At 40.0% G+C, this 20,187-nt stretch overlaps 2 protein-coding genes across 9 annotated transcripts; one reads left to right on the top strand and one right to left on the bottom strand.

Annotated features, from left to right (window-relative positions):
* Positions 1–8,328, bottom strand: ptpn22 (protein tyrosine phosphatase non-receptor type 22). Of its 2 annotated transcripts, XM_058052609.1 has the most exons (22): positions 8,224–8,313; positions 7,921–8,099; positions 6,219–6,327; positions 5,972–6,048; positions 5,796–5,891; positions 5,206–5,244; positions 5,044–5,115; positions 4,888–4,947; positions 4,592–4,734; positions 4,069–4,135; positions 3,910–3,987; positions 3,724–3,810; positions 3,232–3,643; positions 1,770–1,856; positions 1,529–1,600; positions 1,305–1,441; positions 1,183–1,210; positions 733–789; positions 454–569; positions 358–388; positions 209–283; positions 1–123 (listed from the first exon to the last, which is right to left on the bottom strand). In XM_058052609.1, exons 2-22 carry the CDS (start codon positions 8,023–8,025, stop codon positions 62–64), a joined length of 2,010 nt encoding a protein of 669 aa, XP_057908592.1. In that variant the 5' UTR covers positions 8,026–8,099; positions 8,224–8,313; the 3' UTR covers positions 1–61. The 2 variants fall into 2 exon arrangements, with proteins under 2 accessions (XP_057908592.1, XP_057908591.1); XM_058052608.1 differs by having other exon boundaries at positions 7,921–8,328.
* Positions 8,329–10,401: 2,073 nt separating this feature from the next.
* On the top strand, positions 10,402–19,293 carry LOC131104443 (membrane cofactor protein-like). 7 transcript variants are annotated; one of them, XM_058051618.1, is made up of 13 exons: positions 10,402–10,501; positions 11,518–11,610; positions 11,687–11,875; positions 12,419–12,518; positions 13,112–13,185; positions 13,786–13,965; positions 14,051–14,230; positions 14,943–14,984; positions 15,170–15,196; positions 15,298–15,345; positions 16,864–16,945; positions 17,735–17,795; positions 17,980–19,293. In XM_058051618.1, exons 2-13 carry the CDS (start codon positions 11,553–11,555, stop codon positions 17,980–17,982), a joined length of 1,044 nt encoding a protein of 347 aa, XP_057907601.1. In that variant the 5' UTR covers positions 10,402–10,501; positions 11,518–11,552; the 3' UTR covers positions 17,983–19,293. The 7 variants fall into 7 exon arrangements, with proteins under 7 accessions (XP_057907601.1, XP_057907598.1, XP_057907603.1 ...); XM_058051615.1 differs by having other exon boundaries at positions 17,735–17,807; positions 17,980–19,290; XM_058051616.1 differs by lacking the exon at positions 10,402–10,501 and adding an exon at positions 10,552–10,708 and having other exon boundaries at positions 17,735–17,807; positions 17,980–19,292.
* The last annotated feature ends 894 nt before the right edge of the window (positions 19,294–20,187 follow it).

The raw sequence follows: 20,187 nt of genomic DNA, 5'->3' as shown, positions 1-20,187 counted from the left end.
TATTGATAGAAGATCTTTATGAGAAGATAAATCTTCCGTTCAAATCTGGAGACAAACATTTTTAGAACCAATTTTGTGGGTAATTCCTGGGTCCTTTTGGCTTTCCTATCCTGTTCCCAAATCCTGTGGAAAAATGAGTACAAGACAATTTGCATGATTTGAATTGAGCCAAAGATGTGCTGATGAGTTAAAGTGTACAGAGGATTACCAAATTTGAACAACGACATTAAGACCCCATTGGAGGATGGTGACAACGTCGGAAGAGCAGCAGTCCCTGGCTTTACTGGAGACATTTTTTGACATGTTAGTCTTTCTTGTATGGACAGGAAAATGAGGACAGGAAAGAGCATGACTCACATTTCTGTTTGTCTCTGAAAAAATTCAGACTCTGACGGAGACAAAAATATTCACGTTGAGTCAGAATCCATGCTTTGGTATAGAAACATCTGATACCTTTTTTCTGGATAGTGGCTTGTCGTCATTTTTGTCCGCTTTGTCTCCTGACGCCCCACAGTCAGAGAGGGAGGCCTTTTGGTTTCCATCACACACGCTACTCACTTCTGCTGATGCTGCAGAAACAAAGTCAATTACTTTGATTACATTAAGCTTTTTTATTTCTACATGTATTTATTTGGTATTATGTTAGAATGCCGTCATAAATACTCAATCTGGTATTGTTACAGGTGACTGCAGTCTGGTGTGCAGTCCCTTTAAGACTGAGGCTGTACTCACCACTTCCTCCTTCAGCAACAGGAGGTGGAGAGGGCAGCCACAATGGAGTCAGTGGTTCTGTAGACAAAACACTACCTGTTACTCATTTTATTTGTGACGGACAGCTTAACAAGTTACATTAAAAATGGGTTTTCCTCACGGAGGGGCAGGAAGAGGCAGAGCTTATTTAATCAGGGTGGGATACCCGATCCCCCATGTTTTACATTATGATGGGCAAAAACGACGTACAATATTCACTTGATGGAGAACACTAAAAGAAAGTATAATACTCTAGCCATGAAGTACTCGATGATGCTAACAAGCTGAGGAAGGACTTGCGATGTGAGGAAAAGCTTCTGAAAAACCTTTGCTATCCTGCTACCTCTGTTGATTTTACATAAAAGACACAAAATCAACATGTCTATGCAATGCTAACATCACCAGTGTGTAGGACTTTAACCACAAGTTTACCTGTGAAGGTCATTTTTGATCTCAGACTCTGCAAAAAAAAAACAACAAAAGACATTTAGAGTGATTTGTGTTTCAAATATTTGTAAACTATTCAATCTCAGTCAAACTCGTAAGCCACTTACCTTACTTCTCACCCATGGTTTTGTTTCTCGCTCATGAGCGGTGCAGACTTGCTTTGAGGTGCCTGACCACTCTGAAGACATCCCGATTTTGTTCCACTTCACTGTCGGTGTGACCTCTCGCTGACTGTTGGCAGGAGCTGCAACGCCCATGAGAAATTCATCATTTAAAACAGGAATCCAATGTATTTTATGTATTTATCCAACAGATGTTTTGTGATGCTCACCTTGATAAACAGCCATCTCGTACGATTCTGGGGTTCTATCTGGAAGCGATGGGATGGGTGACACAGGACTGCCTAGGACCCACACAAATTATTGTTTAGATTTTTAGTATCGTTTATAAGAATTTCATAAGAAGATTCCATTTCATTTCCTCCTTCGGATATTCTGGTTACCCCCCACAGTCCAAAAACATACACATTGAATTATCCATAGGATGATGATCTTTGGAAAGCGATTACCAACCTGTATCAACGGCCAGTTGATAGGATTCAGGGGTTCGTTCAGGTAGAGGAGGAGGTGTGTCCACATCAGTATGAGCTCCTTTTGAACCTAACAAAGGAGTCACAAGATACTGTGACTCAGGCAGAAATTATTGAAGTAATCTGTGGACGATGTGATAGTAAATTTGACTAAATTTGACTATTTGAGAAAATATTGTTATTGTATCTACTTGTTTTCATCAAATAGTATGACAATTCTGACGTCGATTATGATGCTAAAAATGCACGTCTTTCAAATCTCTAATACAAATATGATGCAAAATTGACGTGTTTGATACCTATGTGACATACATGATATCATGCAAGGTGATTGTACTAGAGAGACCACTGGTATTGTACAAAAGACTCCTTGTTATACCCTGTTATGTTCTGGTTTAATTAGGCTGACGTGTGCGGGCGTGACTCGGAAGTACTACACTGGTCGGGTACCTGAACGCGCCGCGGTAGCTGCTAGCTTCGGGAGTTGATGTCACTCTAACTGTTTAGCCCTGGGTGTTGATGTGCCCACACGGACTTCGTGGTGGATGCTATATATAGCTGTGTGCGTCTAGCACGTCCAGCACTCATTGTCGGACACACTTTGTCAAATGCACCACTGCGCCATGCCATGGAGCACAACACCGCTAAAGGACATGTGGTCATTACATGTTTTTGGTAGGACTATCGTGTTCCAGACAGTGAGCACTGTGGTTCTCTCAAACCTCTGTGGACGCACAGTGTGTTCGACATTAATGCCCCTTTTCAGGCGAGAGTGTGCTGCTTCTGGCTTCAGTGACATTTTTCACATTCACGTTCACAAAAACAGTCCCGTGTGAAATGTTGTTGATAGATAAAAAATTTTTTATGTTGCTCCAATAATTTCTGCCTGAGTTTGCCTCAGAAACAGAAGCAGAGCTTGGGTTAGGGCAGTGACAGACATGCCCATAAGGAAGCCCGCTCATCTGTGACATCACAAAAGCACACTTTTGCAACGCCCTCTGAAACAGAGTGTTTTGACCCATCCCAAACTTCTTTCAGGGCTCACATCCAAATGAAAATAAAATAAAACTGAAATAAAACTCAAAATCTACTGCAGTCGAGTTCATAATGCGTGATCTATGAACTTGACAGGTAGAGTCCTGCTGTTCACATTTATAACATTGGAACCCTGGCACAGATTTACCCGTGACTAATAATATGCCACAGTCAACCACTAAACAGCGATCATTTATTATTTTTTGGAAAACCATGGTATAGTGAGGGAGTGATAGTTAGATAGAAACACTATATAGTGAGGGAACGCCAGTAATCCTTTCAAGATGGGTTGAGCATAGCAACCAATAGGGTGCTCACAGGCCCCCAATAGTGGACTTGTGGACTGGGCCAACATCCCGTGTTGTCTAGGTGGATTCATGTGAGACTTAAAAGAGGATTTGACCACTCACCTGTGACGAGAGAAGAGTGAGACTCCATCGTGTGGTCATTGTCATACGGAGACAATGAGGACTTGCTGCTGATGATTGGACCAACTGTCCATCGCTTGTTCGCTCGTGGTAGATTGTCAAATAGGCCGGTGTGAAAGTAGGGATCCTCCACGGCGAAACAGATGTCTTCTGCAGCAATAGTTGAATCTGCAGATGTCAGTGCATCATCACCCTGCTGTATTCCCTCTACTGCAGCCACTTCTTGGCTGCTATGGAGCCCTTTCTCCTCGTCTGTCTTGGATGTAACGAGACCAGATGGCAGTGTTTTCTGGTCCTGTGTTAGGGTGTTGATTTCCTCATCACAGATGTGCTGAAGTAGCTGTGACTTCTCACTTTGATCCTCTTGCTCTGTCGTAGATGTACCAATTGTCCCCTTGGTAATTTGACAGAAGGATATACAGTAAGTCAGAAATAATGCTGAAAATAATGTAAACTCTGTTAGATGTTGATCACCTGGTTTGAGCAGTTCTGCACATTCATGGACTGTAGGTATCTCTGAAACAGTAACCTGATGATGCTGTAGACCAGCTCATATTGTTCCTGATAACAAAAGCAAGATAGCTGCTGTGTGAAAATGTAAATTCATATTCAAACCTTCAAAGGCAGACTTATGCATAAGAAAGAAACATGGGATGCTACCTTGGTTTGCACTACAGAGGGTCGTTGGGTTCTCATGGTGTGAACTACGTCACAGACATTGAAATCTGAAGTGATCAACTAAAAAAAAAAAAAAAAAAAAAATTCCACCAGTTCAATTCTGTAATGATGAAATAAATAAAGATATGGGACATTTCTCACCTGTTTCCTGAGTAGATTCCAAGTATAATCGATGACACAAAGGGCTCCTGTTCGACCACATCCAGCACTGAAACCACAGAATGGCATTTCAGCTATGAACTTTGTGTCTGACAAATAATGTTTTAGCTTTGACTTTACTTTGTATACCCTGTGAAAAGCTGCTGTCTATATCGGTATCGCAAATGAAGTGCTGGACGATATCGGATCTATGCCGTAAACAGTAATGTGGAAACACCTGAGGCGAAACCTAGTGGGTTGTTGGGTTCTTGCCTATGCATACTTCCTGGAGGTTCTTTACCTCTGAGTCTGAGACAATAGGGCACCATGTAACCTACATAATAGGATTCTCATAATTGAAGACCTACAAGGACATACAACCTGTTGTTAAAGGGTTGATCATGTTCCGTTTTTAGACCTTATTAGCTCATTAGTTCAGTTCAATCTTCATGACTCTTATTTACATTACAACTATAATACATTTCTCGAGGGTATAGGGTTGTAGAAGTTATAAAAAAAAATGGACCTGCAGTGAATGCAGATGGGGATGTCATCATGAGACTGATAGGTACGCATCTCCTCCATCATGTCTAAAATGGGGAGGATGAAATTGGGTACTCCATGGTCTGGCCAGTTAACATAATGCAGCTGCTTTATAGTTCGGCAACACTGGAGAAAGTTAAGACAGAAGACAAAAAACATTGCAATCCACAATGCAGAGCATATCAGGGTTGTATTTACCAGATAAACCACTTGGATTTTAGGGAGAAGACATTGATATCTATTCTTTCTGATTACCATTGTTTGTCATCAATGTCTTACATTGTCATACGTCAGTTTTAATGTCCTTGTCAGATAGGCTCCTTTGTCCTCCTCACAGTCCTGTGTAAAAAAAGAGTTTTTTCTTTTTGTTGGGTGAAATAAGAAAGAAAACTATTATTTTTTAGGGACCAGTAAATAGTGGTATAGAATACTCACACAATGAACAATAAAAGGTCCACATACAAATGACTCTTCCTCCTTCTGCGGCCAGTAGCGCTCACACTTTTTCTACAAAGATTGGAAAATGGGTACACGTGTGTTGGTTGAATGATAAATGTTTGTTGGATCATTCATGTTTTGTTTTTTTTTGTTCTTTACCTTTCCCATTTCAAATTCCCGGCATGACATGACTATGACCTAAGGAAAAAGAGTAGGTATGCTGGTTATTGCTGTGAGTATTACCTCCACCAAGCATTAAAATTCTACAGCAAGAGTTTAAAGTGTGATGCCTGTAACATAGTATAGGATTCCACTTGCATCGGGGCCCACTGTGGCGATGACCAACCACCGCCAGCAGAGAAAACTACCATAGAAAAGTCAGTTGTAACCGACTTTGAAATGCATATTTCTGCCACCTATAGGACTGGAGTGGAACAGGATTGCCCCGCAATTACATGATTAGATAAAACTCAAACGGTCTGACATCGGATTTGGTCGTAGTCTTTACCATTCTCATCTTAAAAAATGAAAAGCCAATATCGCTAAGAAAGCAAAATATACATCAAGTTAAATGGCGTATCAGAGGAAGTCAAAGTACATAAAGGGGACAAATATTAATGACAAGGAACTCCAAGGTCTACAAGGAGACATAAAACGCAAAGACTTGGAAGTCAACAACAATCGACAATAACAAAAATCCAATCATGATATTGATATTGCTGTGTCGACAGATAATAAGCAACTCATACATGTATCTCATACTCCCATAGCATCCTCAGGAAGTCCAGTACTGTGTGATGAAGTGGCCCCTGAGTAGCAATGTAAGCCTGGGAGCCTGTCACTCCCTGCACACAAAACAGCAGCGTCATATAGGGGTTGCATCTTTGCTGCTAAATACAATCCACATAATGTGAGCATTGTTTACCTTTATGAAACTGGCATTAATGTAGTCAGTGTCAGCTTTAGAGGTGGTGAGCGTGAGCTTCACTCTGGTGTGATCAACTGGAAAAGTATCGGGATGATATTGAACAAAATCAGACAACTTTTCTGATGCCGTAACAATCCAGTCAAATTAACATCTTTGGGCACTTTTACCTTTGTCTAGAAAATGTCAACATAGAATCAATTTAGTCAGACTAAGGATTCACAAATGTTCCTTAAGTGAAGCTTACATGGAAGAATGTCCTTGTATCTGTTCTTCTTGATGTTTTCCTGAGTTTCTGCTGATTTGGTGGGGTATGTCTTGTCATCGCGATACCTAATTGATTGGTTTTTCAACCTCTGTAAACACAAAAAAAAACACTGCATAAGATTCATTAATTTTCTACCGCTTTTTCCTCACAAGGGTCGCGGGGGGTGCTGGAGCCTATCCCAGATGTCTTTGGGCGAGAGGCGGGGTACACCCTGGACTGGTGGCCAGCCAATCACAGGGCACATATAGACAAACAACCATTCACACTCACATTCATACCTATGGACAATTTGGAGTCGCCAATTAACCTAGCATGTTTTTGGAATGTGGGAGGAAACCGGAGTACCCGGAGAAAACCCACGCATGCACAGGGACAAACATGCAAACTCCACACATGGCCGAGATGGCCGAGGGTGGAATTGAACCCTGGTCTCCTAGCTGTGAGATCTGCGCGCTAAACACTCGACCGCCGTGCTGCCCCATTGCATAAGATGAGGGAGATAATGTAGGGATTACTATAATTTCATTGACTATAGTTTATTGTACACTGACAGTCAATACAAACTTTAGACCATATTTTTCAACATAATTATTTTGAAGCCCTTCAGAAAACATACAGAAACATAAATCTAACATTGGCACCTGCCAAACACAGTTACTGTTGATCCGGGTGTTGTTCTTAACGGGTGTTTCCCTTGCTATATGACTGGCACACCGAAATCTATCATTCTAGCTCATACCCACTGCCCAGAGATTCACATAATAGATGTGGCATGACGCCGTTCACTGGATTAACAATGCTGGCCTTTTTTGGGCCTTTATATAGGCCCCTTTGCAACTCATATGCAACTGTGACAACATGACAATATTATCAATATTATCTCAGCTACCCGAGCACTAAGTCATCAGTTAATCCACAAGGTATAATTCCAACCCTCCTATGAGTACAAATATAGTACATACTGTACATTTCTACATCAAAGTTTCTAATGACTGTCAATATTGGTATTGGTAAGAAAGCAATCTCTGGCAGAAATCCTAAAATGTTTCACATTTCGCGAGAAGGATCATGTTTCTGAGAGATTTGAAAAGTCACTGTCCTAGTCGGGAAGCCGTTTCACTTCCACAGTCGGTAGATTTAGGATTGAACTCACAAAAGGAAGGATTTAATAATGTAGTCCTTTTCTACGGAGCGGTCGTGACATCCTCCGACTCTGGCATGTCACTTGTTGTCAGGGCAACAGCTCACCAATGACGTCATCTTTTGACTCTTCACAGGGAGTTAGTTTTTTTTTCTTTGCATGCTGCGCTTTGTGGATGTCTATTCTATGTATTAGGTATAAGTATTAGGTCTACCATAAAATCTACTTTTGAAAGGCTTCTGGGCTTTCCTTTTTGTTACCACTTTCATATCTGACAATATATTTCATTCATTTATTGTCTGGCATGAAATGCGATCCCAACGTTCAACAAGTATCTTTTTTGTTTGTCATTTAGTAAATGTTATTACGAAACATGAAAACATGGTGGTATTCCGGCACATCCTTCTCTGACAAGCATCAATATGAACAGGAAGAGCCCAGTAGTATCTACAATAGTTACTTCCCTGAAGTCATTCACGTTACTTTGCTATCTGGCTGCCATGTTAAAGTAATACAAGTACAATTTATTGTCTTGCTCACCATAAACTCCCCATGAATGCTGTGTTGCACCTCCTTGTCCTCTGTATCTTGTCTCTCTAGCTGAGTCAGCAAGTTCCTCACAATGCCGGCCTGCTGTTGCTCCATGGCTGGGTGCTCTCCGTTCTGAACAGGTTACCTTTCATGTCAGGACACCCGGGTCCCAATGTACATGTCCAAAACTAGGGACATTAAGTGAGGACTCAGGCCCACTGTCTCTGCTGCACTTCTGTATTGCAATTATCACATCAAGGAACTATGGTGAAAAAAACGAGGAAGTTCACAGGTTTTGCGGGTATCTCTCACCGGGTCCTAAAGTCAGTTGCAGTTGGCGTCGCGTGTGTTGAATGTTGAGATTTTTGTCAAACTTGACCACATGACGAGGCCCCAATCTCATGTTTTACAATGCAATTGAATAGAAAGCTTTGATTGTCATTACGTAAGAATGTACAAGGAAATGGTAAATACTAGCCACTAGCAACTTTTTCAAGATTTTCATCAGGCCTGTACATAGAATAAAGTTTTTCCTCTGGGAGCAACTGACAGTGTTTATATATTTGTTGTGTGTATGTTATAGCTTATATAAACATTTGAAATCTAATCACTCGCAAACCACTGTAATAAATAAAATATTTATAACTGCTTATGTAACGTTTAATGACACGTGGGGGGGGGGGCAATTTTGTGATAGTGCTTGCATAAATACACAGTTGTACATATTATTCCTTTCGCATAAAGATAATGTCACTTTGAACTCTTCAGATCTGCATTGGGTTTGAGTTGTGGTTTTCACCGGAAAGGGGGAGTTACAAAGTCTGCCTGTAGACACGCTTTGAAAAGTTCAAATGTTTATACACGACTTTGGTGAATCTTTCTCTATTGTCCTCCTTTTCAACTGCCTTCCAACTTTCAACTATTTTAGTTCACTTTAGATTTGTCTCCATATGCAGTGCATGTGGTGTTCATTGTCGTTCGTTGTTTCCATTTTTCTTGTCACTCCTCTTTCAAACATTTGTAGGCATCATTGTTTTATGTCTTATTTATGATTGATGTATTAGTGTCACCCTTCTGGTCCACCCATGTGCATCGCATGAGCTAAAAGCTCAAGTTTAATGCCCAGCGCGACTGTAATATTGAATATTAATTTCAAAAACATTGCATGTGTTATAATGACTACCACACTTAATGATGATTCTTGAGTTGAAAGGGGATGTGCTGGGTAAATACACTTGACCACTATATCCTGATTCCTTTAAAAAGGCGTCACATTGATTGTGTATGCAAGTACATCACTTTGGCGACATCTAGTGCTAGATCTGTGCTACAACCAGCAAGGTGAGGTTGAAACGCTAAAAATAAACTGTCTGCTTGCATAATTTGCAAAGCTGTACGGGAAATCTGTTTCTTTGAGTCACTTTCAACTCGTCAAGCCCTGAATATCTCAAATGTTTTCAATCAGTTGGACGTATTGGGAATATTTACTGAAAGGGGTTACATTGCATGGTTATGTTCTTCTTATATGACTACACTGTGTTGAAATTCTAAACAAAATCATGTTTGCAGTAGTGAGTTGAGGATATTGAGCAATCTTTGCAATTTACACAGTGCAATAACTTTTTTGTAACCCTCGGCCCTACCCCAAATGAGTTGGCACAGAGTGACACATCCTGTTTTGGTCGCTCCTCTTTGGTATCATTTTTATACCATGCTCAAATACACACAAAAATAAATGTATTTTCAGTCCAGTGTGTGTTGGTTCAGTGACCTAAGTTCAATTCGGTTTGGATTTATAGTTTATAATGCTTCCTAGATAACAACCAGGTCATAATGTATGACTAACTACAAATTGTTGATCAGCCTATCACATTGGAGAGTTTATCAAACACTACAGTATTATTATTATTATTATTATTATTATTATTATTATTATTATTATTATTTTAATCTGTTTTGACACAGTATTTATTCTTTCTCATCCAACTGGCCTTTTTACAGGGTGAAAATCCACCCTAATTCTTGTCAAATGAGTCTGGGAGGATCTTAGTTTAAAATGGCTCCAGCCTTTCTTGGTTTGGGGCAAGTTAATCACTCCTCAGTCACAGATTAAAAGGGTGTGTATTCATATTGGACAATATGGCGTTATTGGTTATGTGTCATGTTGTAGATTAGCCTTCAGGCGTACCTCAGCATTTATTTACAACAGAGGGAAAATATTAGTGATGTGCGTTTGGCTGATATCGGCGATATCAAAATCGATCTTATACCGATATACCTATATGTGTCTGGAACATTTTTATGTATTTAAGTATTGCATTGCAAATCATACCATAAAGAATACATTTATTTGTTTATTAATTCATTTATTTTCTATGCCGCTTCTATGCCAGCATAAAGAATACAATACATCAAATAATTTGGTATATTGAGTCATAAATTCCAAGGGTAAGGGGCGAGGTCAAGTGAGTTCAGTCACGTGGTGACCATAGTAGCCACGCCTCTTCCTGTCAAACAACTTCGTTTTAAATTCACAATCTTGGAAGCAGCATTTCGTACTGGGACGTTTCATTCTGTTTATTATTTAAAGGTGAGTTAAAAATCGTTTCACTTTCCATTTAGCAAAACTGTGTTGTTAAATACATTTCCGGCATCGTTGCTGAACATACCGCAGTAATATGGCGCCCACAAGCTTCAACGATTGTTACTGTTAGCTAGCTAACACAAAACTAACTTCGTATGTGATTAAAAGATAATCTCGTACGTAACGAAGTGACGTTTAGTATCATCATTTACAGTAAGTACACGTCTTTTTGTCAAAAGCTCCTTAGCTAGCAGTTGAAATGGTCAGCAACAGCCGCTAGTATAGCAAGTTAAAAGGTTTGTAATCTTAATTGTAATCTTGTAAGTTTATATTTAATAACAAAACTGACTTGAAACTGTGTTTCTATTGAGTTTTTTCTATGAAATAGCGCTATTGCTTGTCGTATCCAAGCAATAAAATGCTCGCTAGTCAAAAGGGACAGGTTGTTTGGGCTTGGTTCATAAATGTCAGTCTAGTTTACCCCCACGATTAGTTGTGTATGCCGTGTTTGATAACGTATAATCAACATAATAAAAACACTGGTGCATGGACCAATGTTCATTTACATTTTAGTTTGACTTCAATTTGTTGCTGTTGACATTTAAGCAGGATTTTAGTTATTAATGTTTGAAAATTTTAGTCTATTTGTCTCTTGATTTGTCCTTTTTATAATTCCTTTTGTTTATATATATATGTGTGTGTGTATACATGTGTGTGTATATATATATATATAGCACTTAGTTTTTATCGTTTGAAAGATGTTTTTTAGGAGGTATATTCTGTATTTTTCCTACACAATAAAATAAGTATTGATGCAAGTTCCTTTTATTTCCGCTATTGTGTTTCTAAAGTTCAACATGGCGTTTTTTATGGTAGCGGAAAAGGGCAAATGCATGGCAAAGTCCAAACACAGAAATGATCTAAAACCACATAAACACATTGCTGTTTTAAGCCTGTGAATATTCTTATCACTGTATATTCAGACCTTGTTGAGTTAAAAAAAATATAAATATTTTTACCAGATACCGCATTCATCAGCGCCTTGCCTGACCCTGCCATGGACGTCTCTTTATTTCTGCTCCTAAGCTGTTTTGGACTTGCCGTGATTGCTCAAGGTGAGTCGCAGAGACCTGGAAGGCAATTGATATAATACATTGATAAAGTCATCTTATCTTTTATTTTCCATGACAGCTCAAGACTGTTCAAAACCGACTGGAGGTGCCAACATGGGTTTGAGTGATGCAGATATTCTTCAAGAGACATTTCCAGATGGGAGCAAAGCTACGTTTGTTTGTAACATTGGTTACAGGCGGGCAGAAGGGGTTCCAACCGTCACATGCACAGCTGGCACCTGGAGCCCTTTGACGCTGAAATGCAAGCGTAAGCCTTTCATATTTGAATTCAATTCGTAATAGTATTATTATGTAGTGATGCTCCGTTTATTGTGGTTAATTGTCTCTAGACTTGACCGTGATACGTATGTGAATCTGCGACAATAGCCTGTGTTGTTGTTATTATAATTATTGGGCCGGTTGGCAAATAATTTAAGCCTGCAATAAAAGTCTGACCCAAACATTGCAGGATCATTACTGACACCTAGTGACCAGTGTAGAGTATTACATATACTCTCTATGAATAAATGAATAATCTTTTGAATGCCTTATTTATATTTTAGTTAATTTTGCCAGTTCTGTGCTTGATAATGCTTAGAGAAATGTAACATTTTCTTAAATATGAACGTTATGACTTAAGAGGCCACATTCAACCATGAAACACCATGATTTATTAATATATTTCTGACAAAACTTGGAGTGAAGCCATTAAATTGGAACCACAATTTGGCGAGGGACAATTGCTCTGTATTTTAGTCTATTCTGATCATGTGTAATTATTAACCAATATGAATTTATTTGTTTTTTGTAGGGAAGAGCTGTGGCTCACCGGGAGATGTGGCGAATGGACAAATTAATTTTCCAGAAGGGATTGAGTTTGGTGATAAGATATATATCACTTGCAACAAAGGGTAAGAATGAGTACTGTGATGATTAGCATCCATTTGTTATCTGTCTGTCTTGTGGACATAGAACTCATCTTTTCGGTTTCGGAAGCTAAGCAGTATATAGCCTGGTTAGTACTTTGGGGACAGCATGGTAGCAGAGTGGCTAGCTGTGGAAAGTTTGTCACAGTAAATATAATAATATATAATATAATAATATTTATGTAGTTAGAGTATATAAAACTTTGATTATGGATTTATAAATACGTTTTTTTACAATTATTGGAGCACCCCTGTGTGTACGTTTACGCACCCGTCATTCTTTGTTTACACCACATTGCGTAACACTTAATGCACAGGCCATGGGATCACTGCAGGGACAAAACAAACAGCCGTCGGTTGTAGCCAAAAAATGGGAGGAAAACCTTTTTTCCCACTCTGTCATGTCAGACATGCCATGGTTTACTTCCATTCCGTGTTACGGTAATGTAATCTCAGGTAATGTCTTATCAGTGTAACACTGCTGATGTCTACTGACCATAGTACTGCAAATGACTTGTGTCAAGCACAAGTTTCTTCAGGACAAACTCATGTAATTCACATTTTCTTCTCTTTATTAGTTACATATTGGTTGGTAAAAATGAACTCTATTGTGGGGCCGATGGGTGGATGGGCCGCTTGCCATCATGTGAAGGTCAGTAACCTTCGTTGGTTGACAAGCAACACATGACTAAGGCTATGTTCACACTGCAGGGTATGATTCCCAATTCCGATTTTTTTGTTTCACGTTCAGATTTTTTTTGTGGTCATTCACATTACCACACATCCGACATGCTAATATGAACGCAAAGCGTCTGAAAAGTGACGTGAATGCAAAAAGCACGACATCACTCACCTTGCTGTGTGTTTACCGAGGTAAACAGTGATGTGCGATACCATTGATTTCATTTCCGAGTCGATACATGGTAAAAATTTTGACTGGTATTGGCAGTACCTATCCGGTTCTTTGTGCAAATTCATTTAACATCTTTGTTAAATTTTAAAAAGTAGTGTACGGTGTTTCAAATCATAGCATAAGGAATACAATACATCATAGTCACTAATTGATGTATTTTAAACCCTTAAGTATACCGAGGTAGTGGGGTGATTTAAGGACAAAGGACACAATCACTGACATGAAAAAATCAGATACAGGTTACATATGGGCAAAGAAATTGGAATTGACCTGCGGTGTGAACATAGCCTAAATTAGAAGTGCCAGTGACTTTTTACTCTTGGCCATTTTTGTTTGCAGTTGTGACCTGCGAGCCTCCATCGCAAGTGGAAAACGGCTTCTTCAGTCCTGTCTTAGAAATCTATGACTATAGAGCTGCGGTACAGTACAGCTGTCAAAAAGATTATACTCTCAACGGATCCATTATATTGTCATGCTCAGAAAATGCAAAATTCCAACCTGATCCTCCAGTTTGTGTCAGTAAGTATCTCCTTGCTACCACCTACTCACCGGTCTTCCTCATGACTTCATAATCTGATTTTGTCTTTTTTCATCTTTCCTGCAGAGGTTAACTGCCCAGAAATCACATCTGATATTCTTGAATGGGTAGGAGGTTCAAGACCCCCATATGGATACAGGGCAGCGGTGACGTTGCAGTGCGTATCTGGATACACGATGATTGGCTCTGCCTCCCTGACATGTGACATCAACAGTCGCTGGTCACCAGAACCTCCACGTTGTGAGCGTAAGTCCTTCAGTTGTTATTCCATTCTGGCTAGTACCTAGCATTAAGTGATTTTCTCATTCAATTGCTGCTGTTCTAGCAAACCATCTAGCTGCGTGTGTTTTAGGTAAACTTAGTTCTGTGTTTACGGTTGATACACTACAGTTGCACTTCAGCTCCATGTCGGCCATTAACAGCACAACCATTGTTATGAATGTATGCAATTGGGTGCAGTATTCAACTGTTCATTTCAGATTCTCGATGTTTATTTGCTTGTTGTTTGATGTTTGTTCATGTGACAATGTCGTAGTTTTGGAGCCAAAAAATCTAAATATTTAAAACCATCTCTGAAAACATCTCTCTTGAAAACATCAATAAAAATGGATGCAGTCTTGGCAAAACATCAACAAACTCAACTGTCATCGTACACACAGTCCAGAATGACTAAACTCTAACACTACACATAACTGCCGGGTCACTACAGTGTCCATGAGCATGTTTAAAGAATCTGCTCCTATGAAAGTGACAGTAACAACTAAAAAGCACAGTGTTTTTTAGCTTTTGTCCTTTTTTTAATTACTGTTTCCTTTAATTCTAAGAATTAATATTGAATTAAACGGCATAGGAAATGAATGAATATGTTCTGTGTGCAGTATGCAGTGTTAAAAGGGTAGTGACATGATTAAAGGGGTTGTGTGATTTAAAAAATTCTACCCTATTTACGATCCTACAGGAAAACAAACCACGCCATCTCAGGACAAGGAGACACCAACAGGTATGTTGAACCTATTTTAATAATAAATCAGTCATACAACAACAGTCATGTTATGTTTTGTTTTGTTCTACGTATATAATGCTCTAAATTCCAGCCACTATTTAGACATGCACCAAATCCATTTTTCAATAACAATGCTCTAGGGGTATATCTTTTGTGTAACGTGCATTATTGATCTTTTTTAGCCTCTCCTACACCAGATGACAATAATCGTAAGTAATCCCTTTTAAGTATGAATGGAAATATTGAAGTAGAAAAGAAGAAATGATCAATTTCTTTTGACACTTCTGACACAATGCTTTGTTTCTTTTAGAAAATAGTGGGAATAACGTGTGGATGTCCGTGGGCATCGCTGTTGCGGGTAGGTGTCCTTTTCATCCTTGATCAGTCTTCAGTTTGACATGCCAGTTCTGTTAAATTAGATATCCTCACAGTGTTTGATGACATATCGATTAACCATTCAATATGATATAGTATTGTGCTTTTTTTTTTAGCTCACCACTTGTGTGCTGATTCCAGATTTGTTTTCACAAAACTTTGTAGCGCAGTCTCGGAAGAGTAAAACTGAAGACACAGATGAAGGAATTGAAAATGTCCACCCCTGAAATAGTACAGCATTGGCAGTGCTCATTGGTCATTGTCCTTAATGATCTAGGAAGTACTGCTGGCTAACAAACATATGGAACACACCCGGCTCAGTTCTCCAAAATATTTGTTCACCTTTTTTAATGAAGGTGTACGTGCCACTGTGTGAGATTGTGGTTCTGTATTCTGTATTGATTGTTGTTATGGTATGGGCATAGCAACTCATTTGTGCGTCAACCATGCACAGTTAAATATTCTCTTATTTTCTATGATGCCATCATAATCATAAGCATATACCTTCTTTTAAAACATAGCACAAAATTTCAACAGTTTCTCTTCATTTTACCTGAAGAGCTGTATTTGTGGACAAAGCCAGAATAAATGAGTTGCCTATCGTTCATTCTTTGAGGGAAAGAAGCATATACAGTATAGTGGAACCTCTGTTTTGGATGAAAACATTTTTGGGCGGGGTTGTACGGTCAAACAATGCGCCTAAGAAAGTAGTCAAGTGCCCAAACAAAGCATCCACGTGTTGGTGACTGAGTCCCTGTCAAGAATAGACAGTGGTTGTTTTGGATTTTGGGACGCTGTAGACAGATTCCGGTCAGGGAATCCTGAAATCATCTTTATTATGCATGCGTGTGTGTGTGTTTGTTACTTATAGAACGCACACAGAATGGTGAACAACTCCGTATCTGTGCTGATGAGGTGTTCAAGGGCATTGCGTTTTTCTGAATGTTACACATCTTGCACAGGTTGCTGGGGAAATGGTTTTATTTAAAAATAGCAGATTGGGAACCGGGCAAGTGCTACTGTATTTGGCGTTGTCTATTGCCTCACAGCTAGGACACCTGAGTTCAATTCCACCCTCAGCCATGTCTGTGTGGAGTTTGCATGTTCTCCTCGTGCATGCGTGGGTTTTCTCCAGGGACTGCGGCTTCCTCCCACATTCCAAAAACATGCTAGGTTAATTGGCGACTCCAAATTGTCCATAGGTATGAATGTAAGTGTGAATGGTTGTTTGTCTATATGTGCCCTGTGATTGGCTGGCGACCAGTCCAGGGTGTACCCCGCCTCTTGCATGAAGACAGCTGGGATAGACTCCAGCACCCCTTGCCACCCTAGTGAGGATAAGCGGTAGAAAATGAATGAATGAATGGAATGGGTGAATCTGAAAACTGAGGTTCCACTGTACTGTTGTAGTCCTGTGAGAAATCATCACATTTAGTTAAATATACTGTATCCCCCCCACCTCTTTTTTATTGATGATTGTTTTCTCCCTCTCTCACCATAGTTATCATTGCAATAGCTGTCATTATTGCTGCATGCTATCACTTCGGAGGATTCTCCTTCATCAGCAAAAAGAAAACAAATGGGTAAACTGTGCAGACACCTTCAGGGACTTTCTTCTTCTCATGGAATTCGAGACTTTTTCTCCAACTATGCCACAGCTTTACCTTGCTTTTTACATCTTGGTGCTTTTTAGTTGACAGTGTGTCGACTGAATAGTTTAAACATTGCATGGTGGTGTTGTGTGCCTTTTTGGTCCAGGGTTGTTTTGCTAAAAGTTTGATGTTCCAAATGGATGTTGGAACATATTAAAACATGCCTATGATGAATTCTCATTCATCCAGTTATTTGTATTCTCAGGGCATTGAATGGATCGCAGCTGAACTGTTCTGCTCCTCTGTTGATGCACAATGACTAGTTAGGACAGCTCTAGTCTGACTAGATAGGACAGAGCTGTCCTACCCAGTCTTTTGAGCATGAACATGTAAAGAACATTTTCAAACACAACCTGAATAGTCCAGTTGCCATTGATTCAATTCCCCAAGTGAACGTTATAAAAGTTGTCTAGCGTATGCATTGCAAGCTGCTGAGCACTATTTTAGCCAATCAGAAGCCGGAAAAGGCAGCAGCAAACCACAGTGGCTGTGCATTCTTCATACTGTGTGCTCTCTAGCTTGCTATGCATGGTTTTTGTCAGCTTTCTGCAGGCCTTTTAGCATTTCTGTCCACACTACTAATTGGTGATGGTGGCTATGACATAGTTTGCTATGTGCTGTCTGTCAATAGAGGCCTGTGAGGCCCATTATTATTATTATTGTTATTATTTTGCGGGCTTCTTGTCTGCCTGCTCACGCCTACACGCTTATGGATTACAGCTATCGGAAGGGTCACTCCAACAATGAGGCTACCAAAGATGGGGAGGGAGTGGTGCTGTCGGTAAGAAGCTAGGTGTGGAGAACTTGTTTATTCCAAATGAATGTGCAATATTAGTATCTCTCCCCTCCATACACTTTCATGTTTTGTCCCTGGTAAAACATTGTTTATTGCTCCTTTTTCACAGGGCTGCACACCCATGTGTCAAATGTTGTCATTGAAATGTATTGTTTTCCTTTTCCCACAGTGAGTGTGGCCGTCCTGTTGGAGCAGCATTACTAGAAACGGGAAGAGGGCTCTTAACTGGTGTCCAGTGACCAGTGTCCCCCCCACCCCTTTTCCGTTAGACCCCTACGTGGACTACACATCTGAGGGTCTTGTGAGACTCTTTGATAGTTCAGTAAATCTCACCTATGCTTGGAGGAGCATCTGCTATCGAGAGATTCCTCGTGTCTGGGCTTCAAGCTGTAAGGCATTTCAGTAATTTTCCTCACTCTGATTCTTTATAGCTGCCATTTTTTTCTTCACTTGCATACAGAAGTCATCTCATTTTAATTTAATTATACTGGTTGTTAGTCCTCAAGATAAATTCTATATCCACTCTGTGGCACACCACACACATGCAGGAATGATGTCCCAGTGATGGGCCACCCAAACAGGTTTGTCTTGGAGCTAAGGTTGGGGATGGGGCGGTTTAAGTGGCTTGCTCTCGAGCACCTCAGGAAGCGAGCATCTCAACAACAATTAGTTATGTCGACGAAGACCCTTTTGTTTCCAAAGTCCTAGTCCTTCTATCTAGACTGAGCGGCCGCTGATGGAACTCTCATGCTCATATTTAATTAGAAGGGCTTTGCAGCCAGTGGCCTTGTGCTTCTGGTTAGAAGATTCTGCTTTACTTAGCAGAGCTTCAATGAGATCTCTGAGGAGGTGGTACCATTTGTATTCATGCACTTTGTGTGTTAGCTTGTGGGTTTTTTTTTTGTTTTGTTTTTTTACCAAGATTGCATTATTGTGAACCCACAAATATTCATGAAAATAATTTAATGATATCCCTTTTCATGTACATCTGAATGTAAAGAAATAATCTAAGAAACATGCTTTGTTTCTTCATGGATGAATATGTACTTGCACTTTTTGCTTTAAAAAAAAATCATATTTAATGTCTGTTGGTTGATTTGTGTGCCTGCAACCAGCTTAGCGGGCAATAGAAGTGTTGGTGTGGGTTTATATGCCAGCATTCTTTGTCACTGCTGGAGTGCCAATAGGAGGCTCTGCATATTGAATGTGTGTCATGTTAGTCATGCTGCTGGCCTGGTAAATGGATCAGCATACTTTTGCATTGCACTGTTTGTTTTTTTGAAGCTAAACAATGAAATAAAAATGAAGCGTATGCACTTTGTTCACTATTATTTTGAAAAGTTGCCTATTGCAGTAACACGTCTTTTTTGATACAATCTTGATTGGATGGAGTCACCGTTTTAATCTAAAATAATCACATTGTCTTCATTGCAAGGTAGGCTTTAAAACAATGTATCAGCATTTATCACAATGACCCATACAAACCTGAGAAAACAAATGCATTGAGGAAATTACTGGGACGTTAGTGTTTGATAAGACTGACATTTAGTAGTTCATTTGAAAGACTTTAATTACATTCATAAAACCTATAAAAGTAAAACACGTTCCCTTTTATAGGTTACCAGAGCACCCCCTTGTGGGAGGGTCGCTAACTGCTTCATACCTAAGCCTACTGAATGTGTCTCAATTTGTCGTGTAATCCACGTTCTGCAAATCTCACACTTAATCACTTTTCTGAGTAGCAGATTCCAATGACTGGTCAGATGAGATACGTCCTTCACTGTAACCGATTTCAAATGGTGCTAGAAATACAACCAGACTCTGAGCGCCAGAAGAAATCGGTCAACCTTGGAGAAAGGACAAAACACCACCAGCCACTTGTAGATGATGATGATGATGGAGCAGAACATTGGCCAGGACTTCCTCCAGCGTTGCAGTTTACTGGCAGGTGAGTCTCATACCTCCCGCCCCAAGAACACTGATTTCAAATGGTGCTAGATAGATGACAATACTCTAAGCCACCATCTGAAACCAGCTTCCAAGGGGGGCTATTTCTTGTTGGCTTGTTGGGAGGAGGGGAAATTCTGAAATTACAGAATCTCGCAAAACATACTTTTGGAGGTGTGGGTGGGAATTCCTATAGAATAAGAGGACAGAATTAGATAAAGCAACGTTCTGTAGATCTCAGGTATTTGCGGAGGTAATCTTCATTGATTGTTAGGACTGAACTCTGGTGGGTGACACACATGGGAGGCGACATGATTGCGATTGGTTGGCTGCGCTGCATTGCGCTTGCGCCGTGCCAACGGGGTGTGGCCAGCGCACTTTGCAATTTTCGTGAGCAGCGCACCCGCGCCTCCATCACTCCCACTGTTGA

The sequence above is a fragment of the Doryrhamphus excisus genome, chromosome 16 (assembly GCF_030265055.1).
Source record: "Doryrhamphus excisus isolate RoL2022-K1 chromosome 16, RoL_Dexc_1.0, whole genome shotgun sequence".
NCBI lineage: Eukaryota > Metazoa > Chordata > Actinopteri > Syngnathiformes > Syngnathidae > Doryrhamphus > Doryrhamphus excisus.
The sequence above is the reverse complement of the archived record's forward strand: the minus strand, read 5'-3'. Positions and strand labels throughout refer to the sequence as shown.